The sequence below is a fragment of the Schistocerca nitens genome, chromosome 4 (assembly GCF_023898315.1).
Source record: "Schistocerca nitens isolate TAMUIC-IGC-003100 chromosome 4, iqSchNite1.1, whole genome shotgun sequence".
NCBI lineage: Eukaryota > Metazoa > Arthropoda > Insecta > Orthoptera > Acrididae > Schistocerca > Schistocerca nitens.
Window position 1 is genome coordinate 986,445,664 of NC_064617.1, and position 17,137 is coordinate 986,462,800.

General features: G+C 39.8%; 1 protein-coding gene across 1 annotated transcript in view; it reads left to right on the plus strand.

The window, feature by feature from the left end:
• Positions 1-995: 995 nt before the first annotated feature.
• The window catches only part of LOC126253697 (lysosomal alpha-glucosidase-like), a 141,691-nt gene continuing 125,549 nt past the window's right edge, over positions 996-17,137 (plus strand). Inside the window, 2 exon segments of the mRNA XM_049955224.1 lie at positions 996-1,890; positions 3,783-3,925. Of these exon segments, the coding sequence (XP_049811181.1) occupies positions 1,171-1,890; positions 3,783-3,925 (863 nt within the window). The 5' untranslated portion in view covers positions 996-1,170.

Below are 17,137 nucleotides of genomic sequence, written 5' to 3' on the forward strand. Positions count from 1 at the left end.
AGTTGAGTACGAATCCGAACGTTAAACTCTGAGGTGAAACGTTGTGAAAATGGGTATAACCCAGGAAGATGTGAAACAGAAGACGCTCATTAACACTGTATCCCTGAGAGACTGGGACTCAAGGAAACATAAAAAATAAAAACATGAAACAAACAAAATTATATAAAAATTCTTATGTTAAAGAATAGGCAATACAAAAGACCATAAAACAAATTATTGGCGCGGAAGCTGTTTGACACACACACACACACACAGCACTGCACTACTGAACACAATGACATCATCGGTTGGCACGAACGTCGTAACAGACTCTAAAACAAAATTGTTAAGGCTTTCGTGGCCACTTGTTGACAAACTGCGTATTGGCTTCTGTCTCGGGTTCTTCGGCCGACGTTCATATAATGATTTTTCTGACGTTTCGCCAGCACGAGTGGCTGGCATTGTCAAAGCTTCACCCTCCATTGCCGGTGGTGAACTCGTGCTGGCGAAACGTCAGAAAAATCATTATATGAACGTCGGCCGAAGAACCCGAGACAGAAGCCAATAGGCAGTTTGTCAGACTCTAAAACTCCTACACATTACGATAAACTCGGCAGTGAACTATCTAGAAGCCTTACGGGTATCTGTCATTGTAAAATTCACTCTGCACAAACAGATGAGAAACACCTGACTGTACAAATAACTTCCTCAAACACGTTTTAGCACCGGATTTGCAGATATCTCCTGTCCACAGCTCCGGTGTGTCTGTGCAGATGTGATTTGAACCCACAGATTTGAGCGATTTCGCTCAAACCTTCAACACCTACTTCCTGGTTTTCACATATCTCATTTATACACAAATACTCTTCATACGCAACGATCTATCTGCGCAGATATTATGTGTGCAGTCCTTTGCGCAAACAGATCGTTGCGTTTGAACGGAACTCTGCACCGCTATGTTGGTAACAGTTAATTTCGATTTCGATATGTATCGAAACCAGTGACTGTAGCTCAATTGACAATTGAACATGTTTGGTGTGCCTGAGCCTGGAATCATATGATTGTATACAAATATTTTACATGTTTATCAATCATGTGAGGTGTACATAGGGCATTACATGAAATTATGTCAGCGTAAATGACATCGGAGAAGTGATAGTTTTTTCTTACTTGTGTTGTCTAGTAAAAAACATGCAGGGTTTACTAAAGAATTTTTTTAGGAAGTTCCGGGGAAAACAGAACATTGAAACAAGAGCTATTTGTCAAACGGACCAGGACACCGGGTTCTGTAGAGAATCAGCAGCTGATTTTAATAAATGTGGCAATGATACTTTAGCTACAGAGTCGCACGCTGAAGGACATTCGCGGAAATGCGACTTGTCAAACTGTGCAGTTTATTTCGTTTTTATGCTCCTGTTTGGAATTTTCGTTATTGTTCCGGCAGTGTATTTACTACACTGTTTCGATATTCTAAATAGCAAAACACCTGCGTATGTTGATATTCCCATTCGAGGCTATCAGCCTCATCGTGCCCAAACTCTGCACCCAAAAAGCAGACCAAAGAATCTACCGGACCCGCCTGCCCCATCCGTAAGTCAATGTTCAGTTGAAAACAGTCTTAAGTTTGACTGTTATCCAGAGGACGGATCCAATAAAGAAGGTTGTCGCAAGAGGGGATGCTGCTGGAAAGGCGTGTCTGATAGAAATATCAACGAAACACGTATTTCTTTGGGGATACCATTCTGCTTTTATCCCCAAAACTATGGTAGTTATAAAATAATCAACAGTAGTGAAACTCAAACTGGAGGAGTAGTATTTTTACAGCGTATGTTTCGATCACCATATCCTAATGATGTGCCTGTTCTACGAATTGATGTAAAGCACTGGAAAGAAAATAAGTTGCGAATTAAGGTATGTTTTGTAAAAGAATTGTATATCTTAGTACTATAACTAGCCCTTGAAGTTTATTTTAATTAAGAAGATAATGTTTCAAGTCAGCTGTTCACTTAATGTGTCGTGTCTTGGTAGCTCATAGGACTGATAAGTGAACTTGAACACTGTCCATGGAGGGAACAGTAGAACATATTATGAGCTCAAACATTGTGAGCTATGTCCTCAATGTTAAACAGTATGGATTCAAACCCAACTCACACTTTTCTCACATGACGTACTGAGAGCTTTGGATCAACGCAGTTAGGTAGAAGCAGTATTTCTTTATTTCCGAAAAGCATTTGACTCAGTACCACTTGTACTCTTATTGTCAAGAGTATGATCGTGTAGGGTATCAAGTGAAATGTGTGCATGTTATCTTGGATGGAGAGTCACCATCAGATGTAGAAGTAACTTCAGGTGTGCCCCAGGGAAGTCTATTGGTACCCTTCTGTTCATGTTATGTATTAATGACCTTGCAGACAACTTTAATTGTAACCTCAGACTTTTTGCAGATGACGCAGTCATCTACAATGAAGTACTATCTGAAAGAAGGTGCACAAATATTCAGTCAGATTTTGATAAGATTTCAAAGTGGTGCAATGATTGGCAACTTGCTTTAAATGTTCAGAAGTGTAAAATTGTGCACTTCATAAAATGAAGAAACGTAGTATCCTATGAGTATAGGCCTAATATCACTGAGTCACTGTTGCAAATGGCCTACTTATACAAATATCTGTGTGGAACCCTTTGTAGGGATATGAAATGGAATGATTACATAGGCTCAAATGTGAGTAAAGCAGGCAATAGACTTCAGTTTATTGGTAGAATACTGGGGAAGTTTAATCAGTCTACAAAGGAGATTACTGACAAATCACTCCTGTAACTGTTTCTAGAATATTGATCAAGTGTGTTAACACCTGTACCAGATAAGACTAACAGGGGGTATTGAGCATACACAAAGAAGAGCAGTACAAGTGGTCACTAGTTTGTTTGATTCGTGGGAGATAGTCACTGGGATGTTGAAAGAACTTAACTGGCAGACTCTGGACAGTAGACATAAACTATCACTAGAAAGAGTACTAACAAAGCTTTTTAAGAACTCTCTTTAAATGATGACTCTAGGAATATACTACAATCCCCTGTGGAGTGCTCACATAGAGATTGTGAGGCTAAGATTAGGATAATTACTGCATGCACAGAGGCAATCATTCTTCCCGCACTCTGTATGTGAATGGAATGGGAAGAAACCCCAATAACTGGTACAGTGGGACATGCAGAGTATATATGTAAAAGTAGGGGGCTACAAGGAGGGAAAGAGAGAGGAAAAGACAAAAAAAGCAGTTAAAATTGCATTAGACATAATATCTTTGTGATGGTTGTCACGAAGACAGGTATACATAACGTGTTCACAAAGAAATTAAAATATTTTTATTGAGAAAACAGAAAGCTTTTGAGCTTGTAATTCCGTATCTGTTCATGTTTCCTAAACATCACCATTTCTTTTCCTACATCCCTCTTCCTTTCCATTCTGCCAGAAGAAGGAACCACCTGCTCCCAAAGCTTGCCCATTTCCATATCTTCTGTATGTTTTTTCTCCTACTACCATTTGGCGAGTAGACTTTCATCTACACATATTATATTAAATTTTCAAGCATTTCTTACTTCCATAGATATAATGTAGTAATGTGTTTGACTTCCATTATAAATGAAATACCATCATTATCAGTCTTAGAAAAATGTGGAACTCATTTGTTGGGCTACAAAGACGCAGAATTTTTAGAAGCAACATTTATATTGAAAACTTGGTTCTTTATGTGGAAAGTATACAGTTATTTTTTAGCCAAATGTCTTACATGAAATTTGAATTTCAGGTTTCTGATCCTAACAATATTCGGTATGAACCACCAGTGCCAGAAGTTCCTGCAGAAGAGTTGCTGTCCGTTGAGCCAAACTACAGGCTGCAGTTTAATGGAGCCACCATTGATGTGTTGCACAAGTGGACCAACAGAACATTGTAATTATGCAACGTTTATAACCATTCTGTTGCTTGCTTTTTGTTCTTGAGGAGAAGTGGTCCTGATTCGCATATCTGTGACTTTTATCTGTCCGATTTCCTGATCATCAAATGTGTAAAGTGCAGTGAATTAGCAGTCGATTGGGGGAAAATTTATGAATAGGGGCTGTGCTAATACTTGGTTATTTTATGGAACAATGTTGGCAACACTCCCCTTCAGCTGTGAGGGAAAGCAAAGGGTTGTTTTAACAGCTTGTATTAAGCTACCAATCACAGAATAGTCTGCATACACCGTGCTTTGTAGTGGGGAATTGAAACTAATCTCTCTTCTTCCACTCACAGTACAAAGACCTACACACAACATATTTGGAAAAGAAAGCCATGACCAGTAATATTTAGTAGTTTTTGCAGAACTATGAAACCCAGAATCAGATGCCTGAACTCTCATGTCCCTACAACTTCATTTCAAAATTGCAATGTCATTGAAGAGAAAAAAATGGTGGTGAGCGAACTATAGAAAGTATTGCATAAGTGTAAAATGTGATCAAAAGCATTTACCTTGCATTCCAGCCTAGTCACAAACTGAGGCTGTGCAGTGTATGAATAGAACTAAAGTAAGCAATGTGTGGCAGCTACTTCACAACTGCTAAGCCTGTCCACTTTGATGGCAGCAGTTTAAAATAAGGTCTCATGTCCCAATATTACCACAACCACAGGATATGCTGTATGTTTCAGACATTACCAATTATTTTCCATTTCAATGCTGAAAACACAGCACCTCTTCTCGTCACACGTAATTTATCTATAACTCCTCCCACTGTCTCTGTGAAATTCACTTGTTTTTATGTATGTCGTGTGGAGAAACAGTAATATGCTGTACATTGCTGTTTGTTCATCAGGTGGACTCTGAGAGCTAAGTGTTCAATGGGAGGCCAAGATGTGGTGGGCACCCTCAGGAATGTATGGGATGTGGAGACCCATAGTGGCTTCCATAGGATGGTACTAAGCAATTCTTATGTGTCAGATAGCCCAACTTTGCTCCTGCCTCTTACTTGGAAATGGTATATTGGAAGTCTTGCCTGAGGAGATTATGGACGCCACTAGCCAGTGTTACAGTAGCTTCCCTAGTTGTTTCCTGGCAGGGAAAGTTTGGAAACAGGAAAATTCATTAGGCAGTGTATTATAAAGGTCTTGCTTTGGAAAACTGAAAATCCCTACCCAAAGCTGTGCCAGGGCTAGAAGAGCATCATTTCTTGTGGAGGGCCAATATAAGAGAGATTGAGAAGCTTCTTGCAGTCTCCAAATTCCATCACATAAGCAGCAGGAAACCTTTTGATTGACTGTTCTTAACATTGCATGATGCTGTCCAGGAAAATGGCTTAAAAAAAAAAAAAAAAAAAAAAAAAAAAAAAATCAGATCTTATTCGGCAACCTTTAAAGAGATTCATATGTAGTTATGACCTTGTTTGAAGTATAAAAATTGTAACATGGCTAAATGTAAAACTGGCTGAATGACTCGTTCAGGGGAAATTGTTTCTCATGGCTCTAATAAATATATGAAAGAAGCCTGGATGCCTTATGCCATCCCACAGTATATTGTGCTATGGTAATGCATGTCCTTTTTATGGTCAGCAGTATCTATTCCTTCAGTTCCAAGGCCTAGTTCTGTCATACACCATCCTCTTGAAGATGCCCCACCATAATCGTAGCTCACAGGCGTCTCACTTGAGCTAAAATCTTCCAGATGTTGTGGTGTATCTGTACATTCAATCATCATCTCTAAGGCTGTTTCAGTGCTGGTACCCAGCCCTGTGACTTGCCAGCTGTCTTCTTCATTTCAGTATTTCTGCTGCATCCCACATCATTGACAGTCTACCTAGACCTGCCTATTCCATAGCCCCTTTAACTACATTTTGTAACACAGATCCGTGTCATAATATGTGCCCAGCTGGTCTATTCCCTGAGTTAATTATGTTCTGTATTATGAATTTTTTACTCACTAACTTGCTGCAGCCCTCTGTTACAGTATACAGGGTGATTCAAAAAGAATACCACAACTTTAAAAATGTGTATTTAATGAAAGAAACATAATATAACCTTCTGTTATACATCATTACAAAGAGTATTTAAAAAGGTTTTTTTTTACTCAAAAACAAGTTCAGAGATGTTCAATATGGCCCCCTCCAGACACTCGAGCAATATCAACCCAATACTCCAACTCGTTCTACACTCTCTGTAGCATATCAGGCGTAACAGTTTGGATAGCTGCTGTTATTTCTCGTTTCAAATCATCAATGGTGGCTGGGAGAGGTGGCCGAAACACCATATCCTTAACACAACTGTCGTCGATTCACTTCTGCCGTACTCAATAACACAAAAAGCTTTCTGTTGAGCGGTCGCCATCTTAGCATCAACTGACGCTGACGCCTAGTCAACAGCGCCTCAAGCGAACAAATGTACAACTAAATGAAACTTTATAGCTCCCTTAATTCGCCGACAGATAGTGCTTAGCTCTGCCTTTAGTCGTTGCAGAGTTTTAAATTCCTTAAGTTGTGGTATTCTTTTTGAATCACCCTGTATTTTAAATGCATTTCATTCCTGTTTCTCCATCGTCCACAGTTTTGCGTCTGTACAGAGCTGCGCGCTACATATAGCTTTTCATAAAATTTTCTGATCTCAGGACTCATATAATTCGAAGTCAGCAGCTGCTTATTTTTGTAGGTAGCCCTTTATGTCTTGTGCAGTACCTGGCACTATGTCTGTCTTTGTCTATTCCACTTCTTAGGTAATACAGTTCATCCACTACTTAAACAGCCCTGCATTCAAGAGTAAAATTTAGATGTGTACCAAGGGTTCATGTGCTACACACACTTTTACCTTAATTTACTTTTTATTTAGTGTATACTATGGGCATCAGTTAGTACACAGTCTGTTTCCTTAAGTACCTAAGTCTAATCCTGTTCACGTATGGTGAGTACTGCTGTGTCATCAGTGAAGGGTATCATCCTGATTTTCTGTCTGTGGCAAACAACTCCCTCATTGAGGTAGTCCTTTAATTCCCTAAATTCCTGTTTGTGATAGGTACTACATCTTAGATGTGGCACTTTTATTGGTGGATATTTATGGATTACAAGTTAAAGCCATTATTCTGTTAAACTAGTTAGCCAGTTAATGATTGTATTGAAAGAATGTTGACAGTTTTGACTGGGATCTTCTCCTTCTTTTCCCTAGCATTTATCCATCTAGTATGAGGTCAACTTTTTCAGGATCTGCAAATTTAAAAAAGTATTCAACTTTGTGGCCAGATGCCCTTCCTGACACTACAGCCATCAAGATATCTGAAGGGAGGTTATTTGTGTGCTTCATCTGCCTACAAATTGTGGTAGGTTGTTCTGTGTATTATCGTATTTTAACTGTTTGTGTAATGTATTCTCTGAAGCAGAGGTTGAGGGCCGACACAGCATTTGCCTAAATGAGCATGGGAAACTGTCTAAAAATCACACTCAAGCTGGCAGGTGTACCACCCCACAATCATTAATAAGCCATGCAGATTCCACCTGGATCTAGCTCCCTTTCTCGAAAGCTAGTGCGCTACACATTTCGCTGTAAAGGCAGGTCACAGTGTCGACTGGAATACACTTTGAAGTTCTGAAGATAGCAGGGATAAAATACAGAGAGCAAAAGAATATTTACAGCTTATTAAGAAACCAGAATGTAGTTACAGGAGTCAAAGAAGCAGTGATTGAGAAGGTAGTGAGACAAGATTATATTTAGCTTATCCCCAACATTATACAATCTGTTCGTTGAGCAAACAGTGCAGGAAACCTACGAGAAATTTTGAATGACTTGGAAGAGGAGTTAAATGTAATGAATGGCATATTTAATAGAGGTTATAAGATGAACATCAACTAAAGCAAAGCAAGGGCAATGGAAAGTAGTCATATTAAATCAGACAATGCTGAGTCAGTCAGATTAGGAGTTGGGTTGCTAAAAATAGTAGAGCAGTTTTGCTATTTGGACTGCAAAATAACTGTTGATGGCTAAAGCAGATAAGATATAAAACACAGACTAGCTATATCAAGAAAAGAATTCCTGAAAAAGAGGAATTTGTTGACACCTAATATTGATCTACATGTTAGGAAGTATTTACTGGAGGTATTTTTCTGAAGTGTAGCCTTGTACAGAAGTGAAACTAGAGCAATGAGCAGTTGGACAAGAAGAGAATAAAAGCTTTTGAAATGTGGTACTAAAGATTAGATGGACAGATTGAGTAACTACTGATGAAATACTGAATCAAATTGCATAAGAAAATTTATGGCACAGTTTGACTAAAAGAAGAGAGAAATTTATAGGACACACCCTGACATATCAAGGAATCTTCAATTTGATGATGTAGGGAAGTATGAGGGGTAAAAATTGAGGGAGGAGACCAAGCTTTAAGTACGGTAAGCAGATTCAGAAAGAGTAGGTCACAGTGGTTATCTGGAGATGAGGGGGCTTGCACAGGATAGACTAATTTGAAGAACTTCATTAAACCAGTCTGCAGACTGAAGACCACGACAATAACAACAACAAATTCTAAGAATGCGTACCAGCTGCCCGTCGGCAGTTGTTCCACTTGAAAATAGCCAAGGAGAGCTCGGTCAAAAGCTCATAGTATTTTAAACACTTGATGCAGCTGGAGGCCCGAGAACATTTAATTCGACAGGCGTATTCACTGTGCAATAAAAGTTATGACTACCTGTTCTACTTCATTCGCACAAGTGACTCCCTACAGTCAGTGTGCTCGACAACTGACAACTGAATGGCTCCAGCCCAGTACTAGACGATGTGGTTAGCACACTACACTTGCACTTGTGAGGACGACAGTTCAAACCCATGCCCAGCCATCCTGATTTAGGTTTTCTGTGATTTAGCACCAAGTACAAAAGGAGCTGTACAGAAAATAAATTTTTCTCCATTATACATAACTTAGGGTCCATGATACTTTCACACCTACCCAATGGTCTGTCACTGGAGAAAATAATTTGAGCAACGTTAATATTGTTAATAGAAAATTTGGAAATGTACAAGGGCGGTTTCAAAAGTTCTCGGAATCACCACGAGAGTTTAGCACTAGTGCAACGAGTTGTTCATGTGATATTCATTGGACTGTTGCATGTAAACACGTCCCATGTCAGTGCTCTCGGAAGAGAGCTGTGGCGGTGACGTGGCTCTGTTGTTCCCATGTAGTATTTGCAAAGATGCAAAAAAATCGAGATTTGAGCAGTGATTAAGTATTTCGTAATGAAAGGTATGAAAGCAAAGGACCTTCATGCCGATTTCCAGAATACACTGGGGGACTCTGCTCCTTCATATTCAACTGTTACTAAGTGGAAAAATGAATTTAAATTTGGTCGGGAGAGCTTAGGTGGGGATCCGCGGAGTGATTGCCGAGATGTGTCACTAAACCCAGGAATCATTGCAGAAGTGAACAAAATGGTCATGGATGATCACCGATTGAAAGTGCGTGAAATTGCTCACGTTTGCCAGATGTCATCTGAAAGGGTATATCACATTTTAACTGAAGAATTAGAAATGAAAAAATCTATTTACAAGATAGGTGCTGTGACTCTCGATGCTGGATTAAAAACGCATGAGAATGGACATATCGGAAAAATGTTTGGCCCGTTTTAGGAGAAACGAACAAGATTTTTGCGCCAGTTTGTGACCACAGATGAAACTTGGGTGCACTACTATACCCCAGAGAAAAAAACGATAGTCAAAGCAGTGGAAACTTGCTGATTATCTGCCACCAAAGAAAGCAAAGACAATTCCTTTGGTGGGTAAGGTCATGGCATCAGTGTTCTGGGATGCGAAGGGGATTCTGTTTGTAGATTATCTCCCTACTCGGCAAACAATTACTGGAGAATACTATGCTAACCTCCTGGACAATTTGCAACAAAAGATACGTGAAAAAAGCACAGGTTTAGCAAGAAAGAAAGTGATCTTCCATCAAGACAATGCACGCCCACTCACATGTGCCATCACCATGGAAAATTACATGAACTAAGGTATGAATTGTTGCCACACCTGCCTTGTTCACCTGATATGGCTCCATCAGCTTCCATCTCTTCCCAAAACTGAAAATTTTTCTTGGTGGACAAAGGTTCACTTCAAATGAAGAATTGATAGCCAGAGTTGACCACTATTTTGCAGGTGTGGAGTAAACTCATTTTCGAGGTGGGATCAAGGCACTGGAACATCTTTGGACCAAGTGCATTAATCTGCAAGGAGACTACATTGAAAAATAAAAAAAAAAGTTTCAGTGATGTAAGCACTTTTTTTGTCTTCCATTCCGAGAACTTTCCAAACCACCCTCGTAGTACGTCAGAAGAATGTTCAAGATTAATCGGGTATTTTAGATAAGAAGTTTATGGCACAATGTAACTAAAAAAACGGATTGATTGATGGAACATACTCTAAGGCAGAGTTAGCCATGGTGGGTCGAACCCCTTGGTAGCCAGATGGGCGGGCTGCCTGCAGACCGAGGCTCAACCAGTCTCAGCTTTGCTAAACCATTCTTGGAACTGCCTGGTACAGTGTGACATACCATTTAGTATTACAGTATGGCATTTTTTGACTTGCACAACTTTTGTCAGTTCAGCAGAATCATGGTGTCAGTGCTGTTTATCCTTTGCTATTTATGTGTGGTATGAAGGACATTCACAGGCCCAGTGGCTGTTTGCACAAAAAGAGGTAGTCTAGAAACTTGTCGTCACAGCCCTGTAAAATGAATGGGAATGGGAGAAGAGAGGCATGAGAATTCTCAATACCTATTTTGCAGCAACATAATCAACAAGTATTGCAAATGTGCTATGAAATGACATTACAATACCATGCAGAAAGAATTTAAAGATTTAGCTGACAATGAAAGAGCATAACATTCCAGTGATAGACAGACAGGATTCATCGGGGAGCACTTTGTGCTAAATTTGCAGGTATGCAGCACGTGTAGAAATAGGTGGTACAAATAGTAAAATTTCTTAAGCACCATGCGTTATTTCACTGGTGGAATTGAATGAAGAGTATGGAGATTTTATATAGTACTGCAAAGTACAATGGTTAAGTCAAAGGGCATGTCTGGAATGATTTTTTTTTTAAATTTAAAATCTGCTATTGTTGAATTTATTAAGAGGGAAAGGGAGTGCACGAACGAAAATTAGAACGCCTGGAATAGATTGCAGACCTCACATTTTAAGTGGACTTGACTGCACACTGTCTATAGTTAGACTCTACAAGATGAGAAATGAGTTATTTCTAGTTTTATGAGGATGTGTTTAAAAAGAAAATTGCAATGCAGAATGGAAAAATTGTGACAACAGTCAAGCTCCCTAAGCTCACCTTCATTAAAGAAATTGCAAGGCTTGAAGAATTCATTGTGGCCTTGAAAGAGTTGCAAGGTTAGTTTTCTAAACATTTTGAGGTCACTGTCAGTCTTACATTTGTTTTTGAGCTGTTTTGGAGACTATTTCCTGTTTAAGTTGAAAGAACCACTGTTCTGTTAACTGATGGATCTGCATTAAAACTGCCCAGGAGTCTACTTTTTTTTTTCCTCTTGCAGTTTCCGTGTCTCCTTAACAAGGTTGCAAAAGTGCTAAAATATTTTGATCGACCTATGTGAAAGACTCTTTTTTTTGGTTATGAAATCGAATAAGTCATGATTACGTGGCAACCTGAGTGTGAAAATCTCTGAAGTTGTCTGCATCTGCCCATATGCTGACAGTTTCTACTAGATAAAAATTATATTATGTCTTCAGTGCACCAAAAATAAATAATACTGAAAATTTGTTTTGTTTGTGATATATGTTATTGAGAAATATGCAATATGAAACCAAGTCATATGCAGTGTGACTGCATTGCCATCTAAATATGGTATGTTCACAGTTTCCCCCTCCTTCCACAAAGACAGGATGGCATGGCAGTAGGGGAAGTGTGCAGCTGGCTGTATGTTATGACACGTGGACCAGGGCATGGTTCATGAACTGAATTCTTGGCCACCCTGCTTTAAAGCATCAAGGAGTAACTAATTTGGTAGTGGAGGGAAGCGTTGTGGGGAGGGGGTAAAAACTGTAGAAGGAGACTATCTTACCGCAGTAAGCAGGTTCAAATAGATGTAGGGTACAGTAGCCTTACATGGTTGAATACACTTCAACAGAAGAGAGTAGCACTGTCATACCTGCAACATCACATCTTGTATGCAATGATTTTTTCGTGGAAATCCATATGGAGCTTTTCTTACATGATATCATGTGCATCAAGGTAATCAGATAAATGCAGTGTTTCTTGACATTTAAAAAACATTTAACTTGGTGCCACATCAAATTTGTTAGCAGAAATATGATGTACGTGTTATCAAATCAGATTTGTGGTTTGATTGCGGACTTCTTGATAGGGAGAGTGCAGCATGTTATCTTGGATGGAGAGTCATTCGAGAGATATAGAAGTAATTTATTTTGGGGGGAGGGGGGTGCCCTAGGGAATTTTGTTGGGATCCATGTTCTTTATATTGTATTTTAATGACTTGGCTGACAATATTAATAGAAATCTGACTTTTTGCAGGTGATGCAATTATCTATAATGAAGTACTGTCCAACAAAAGTTGCCCAGAATTCAGTCAGATTTAAATAAGATTTCAGATCATTGCAAGGACTGATAACTTACTTAAATATTCAGAAATGTAAACTATGCACTTCACAAAACAAAACAAAAATTTAACATTATATGAAGTTTTCTTTATGCTTGGCCACAGTCATACACTATTTTTGAAAGAATAAACTGCCATTTGACTATATATTAATGTATTTTTCATCTGTACTACTTAGATTTCAGCTTTTATGCCATTATCGAGTACAATGCTAAAAGTCCTTAGACCATTAACATGTCATATCTGGTACTCAGCCCAAAGCAGGTAAACGAGACTAGCACATGCCTTTAAAATGTAACTATTAAAGATTTATCAAGTATTTAATTATATATATGTATATTTATTTAATAGTTACGGCTTAAAGATATGTTCTAGTCTTGTTTACCTGATTTGGGCTGAGTACCAGATATGACATGTTGATAGTCTAAGAACTTTTAGCATCGTACTCGATAATGGCGCAAAGGCCAAAACATAGAGTGTGCAGGAAAAAAAAATACAGTAATATGCAGCCAAATGGTGGTTTATTCTTCCAAAAAAATAGTATTTTATGGTTACAGTATGAACAAGTCACAATTGTATCAGTTACTCATACAAATATCTGGTTGTAACAATTTGCGGGGTTATAAAAAGGAATGATCACATAAGCTCAGACTTAGGTAGAGTAGGTAGTACACTTAGATGGGATACTGGGAAAAATTAAGTTCATAAGAGACTGCTTATGACAAGACACTTATGTGAGCCATCCTAGAATATTTCTGAAGTTTGTGGGATTCACACCAAATAGGACTCTCAGGGGATATAGAATGTTCACCAAGAAGGGTAGTATGAATTTTTACATGATTGTCTGACCTATGGGAGATCATCATGGAGATGCTGAGAAACCTGAACTGGCAAATTCTAGAAAATGTACACCAACTAACGTACAGAAACCCATTTACAAATTTTCAAGGACCAGTGTTAAGTAAAGTAACTATGAATATACTACTGCCTTATGTATCACTCCCCTAGGGATCTCGAGGAAAAGAATGCTGAATTGGTTACAGCATGCACAGACACTTTTCAGCTATCACTCTTACTGCACTCCCTACACAAATGGAGGAAGATGATGCCCTAACATGTGATATAATTGAAAGCATCCTTTGCCCTATACTTCAGAGAGGACTGTAGAATATGTCTGTATATGTTCAAAAGTGCCAAATTGCTGAATATGTGAATTTTTTTTAACGAAAACAATCATTCTGTCCTAACTTACAGACTTGCATGGACTGCTGTGGTTCAGCTGATTTGAAACAGTTTGTAGTAAAGTCAGCCAGCAAATGGACTTGTCACTATTGCCTCTCCACCCATTGGAAATGAATTATAGTTACGTTTCAAACAATGGAAAGTCCAGGATGGAATGTAACAATATTACGAAAAGTATAGTTGCTACTCACCATATAGTGGAGGTGCTGAGTCGCAGATAGGCACAATGAAAAGACTGCCACAAAATAATCTTTTGCCAACAAGGCCTTTATCAAAAATAGACCACACACACACACACATTCACACACATACATACAAATGCAACTCTTTGTGTGTATTTTTGACAAAGGCTTTGTTGGCTGAAAGCGTATTTTGTGACAGTGTTTTTGTAGTGCCTATCTGCGACTCAGCATCTCTGCTGTATAGTGAGTAGCAGCTATGCTTTAATATTGTTATAGTTACCTCTTATATTCCAGCTTTAATGGATTTTTTTTTAATTTTTAATGATGTACTGTTGTAGAGTCAAATACTTGTGTTTCAGTTTTGCCATGTAGAGTTTGGCAGTACAAGTACTACAACAAAGTCTAATCCATCTATCAGTAAGACTACTGGCCAATGTGCGTTGATATATACAGGGTTATTACAAATGATTGAAGCGATTTCACAGCTCTACAATAACTTTATTATTTGAGATATTTTCACAATGCTTTGCACACACATACAAAAACTCAAAAAGTTTTTTTAGGCATTCACAAATATTCGATATGTGCCCCTTTAGTGATTCGGCAGACATCAAGCCGATAATCAAGTTCCTCCCACACTCGGCGCAGCATGTCCCCATCAATGAGTTCGAAAGCACCGTTGATGCGAGCTCGCAGTTCTGGCACGTTTCTTGGTAGAGGAGGTTTAAACACTGAATCTTTCACATAACCCCACAGAAATAAATTGCATGGGGTTAAGTCGGGAGAGTGTGGAGGCCCTGACATGAATTGCTGATCATGATCTCCACCACGACCGATCCATCGGTTTTCCAATCTCCTGTTTAAGAAATGCCGAACATCATGATGGAAGTGCGGTGGAGCACCATCCTGTTGAAAGATGAAGTCGGCGCTGTCGGTCTCCAGTTGTGGCATGAGCCAATTTTCCAGCATGTCCAGATACACGTGTCCTGTAACGTTTTTTTCGCACAAGAAAAAGGGGCCGTAAACTTTAAACCGTGAGATTGCACAAAACACGTTAACTTTTGATGAACTGCGAATTTGCTGCACGAATGCATGAGGATTCTCTACCGCCCAGATTCGCACATTGTGTCTGTTCACTTCACCATTAAGAAAAAATGTTGCTTCATCACTGAAAACAAGTTTCGCACTGAACGCATCCTCTTCCATGAGCTGTTGCAACCGCGCCGAAAATTCAAAGCGTTTGACTTTGTCATCGGGTGTCAGGGCTTGTAGCAATTGTAAACGGTAAGGCTTCTGCTTTAGCCTTTTCCGTAAGATTTTCCAAACCGTCGGCTGTGGTACGTTTAGCTCCCTGCTTGCTTTATTCGTCGACTTCCGCGGGCTATGTGTGAAACTTGCCCGCATGCGTTCAACCGTTTCTTCGCTCACTTCGGGCCGACCCGTTGATTTCCCCTTACAGAGGCATCCAGAAGCTTTAAACTGCGCATACCATCGCCGAATGGAGTTAGCAGTTGGTGGATCTTTGTTGAACTTCGTCCTGAAGTGTCGTTGCACTGTTATGACTGACTGATGTGAGTGCATTTCAAGCACGACATATGCTTTCTCGGCTCATGTCGCCATTTTGTCTCACTGTGCTCTCTAGCGCTCTGGCGGCAGAAACCTGAAGTGCGGCTTCAGCCGAACAAAACTTTATGAGTTTTTCTACATATCTGTAGTGTGTCGTGACCATATGTCAATGAATGGAGCTACAGTGAATTTATGAAATCGCTTCAATCATTTGTAATAGCCCTGTAAATGGTCCAATCCGTAAGAGTGGTTACTGGAGGTATGCTCTGTTTCAAAACATTGTTGTCACTGTATGAATTTTGAGCTTACATATCACATGTTTAGGTTACTAGGTTCAATATATTACTCAGCAATTTTCTTTCAGATTTAATTTTGCTCTCTGGGATATATGAAATGTATCATATACAACATACCAGTTCACACAGATAAGTAATTGATCAAACAATGGAAACTCCAGGTAGGAATATCAACAATGTAGGAAAAGACAGATTGCTACGTACTGTAAAGAAGACACGTTAAGTTGCAGACAGGCACACTTAACAGACACATACACAGAGCTTTTGGCCACAGCCTCATCAGTAAAGAGACACCCCCACACTCACACCATTCACACACACAAGCAAGCACACCTTACACACATGACTGCCAACTCCAGCACCTCAGGCTGAAATGCAACTATCACATGGGATACAAGCAGAAATGGGGCGGGGGAGGGGATAGCAGTGTGTGGGTGGGGAGAGAGATGAACAGTGTCTGGTAGAGTGTGCAGGGGCGAGAATGCCAACAGACACAGCGTCAGAAAGTTTTGGGACAGGGAGATGGGGTAAAAGGAGAGGAATGGGGAAAGATGTACAGCTACATTGGCAGAGGGCCACAAATAAGATGGGAGGTGAGAATGGGGAGGAGATAACAGGACAGATGGGGTGGAAACTTGGGTGGAGGGTGTGGGGAAAGTGTGTTTCTGTAGGTTGAGGCTGGGATAATTACCAGAGCAGAAAATGTATTGCAAGGATAACACCCATCTGCACTGTTCAGAAAAGCTGGTGGTGGAGGGAAGCATCCAGATGGCTCTGGTAGTGAAGCAGCCGTTGAAATCAAGTGTGTTATGTTCAGCTGCATGTTGTGACACGGGGTCATCTACTTTGCTCTTGGCCACAGCTCGTTGGTAGTCATACCAATACAAAAAGCTGTTCAGTGATTGCAGCAGAGCTGGTAAGTGACATGACTGCTTTCACAGGTGGCCCAGACCCTGATGTGGTAGGATAAACCTATGACTGGACCGGAACAGGAAGTGCTGGCAATGTGGATTGGGTAGGTTTTGTACCTGGGTCTTCCACAGAGATATAATCCTTGTGGCATGGTGTTGGGATTTGGTGTGGCATAGGGATGGACTGGGAGGACTAGGATGTTATGGAGGTTGGGTGGGTGATGAAAAACCACCTCATGAGCGGTAGGATGTCCCTCATTCCAGGGCGTGATGATAGGTAATCAAAGCCCTGGCGAAGGATGTGTTTCAGTTGTTCCAGTCCGGGGTGG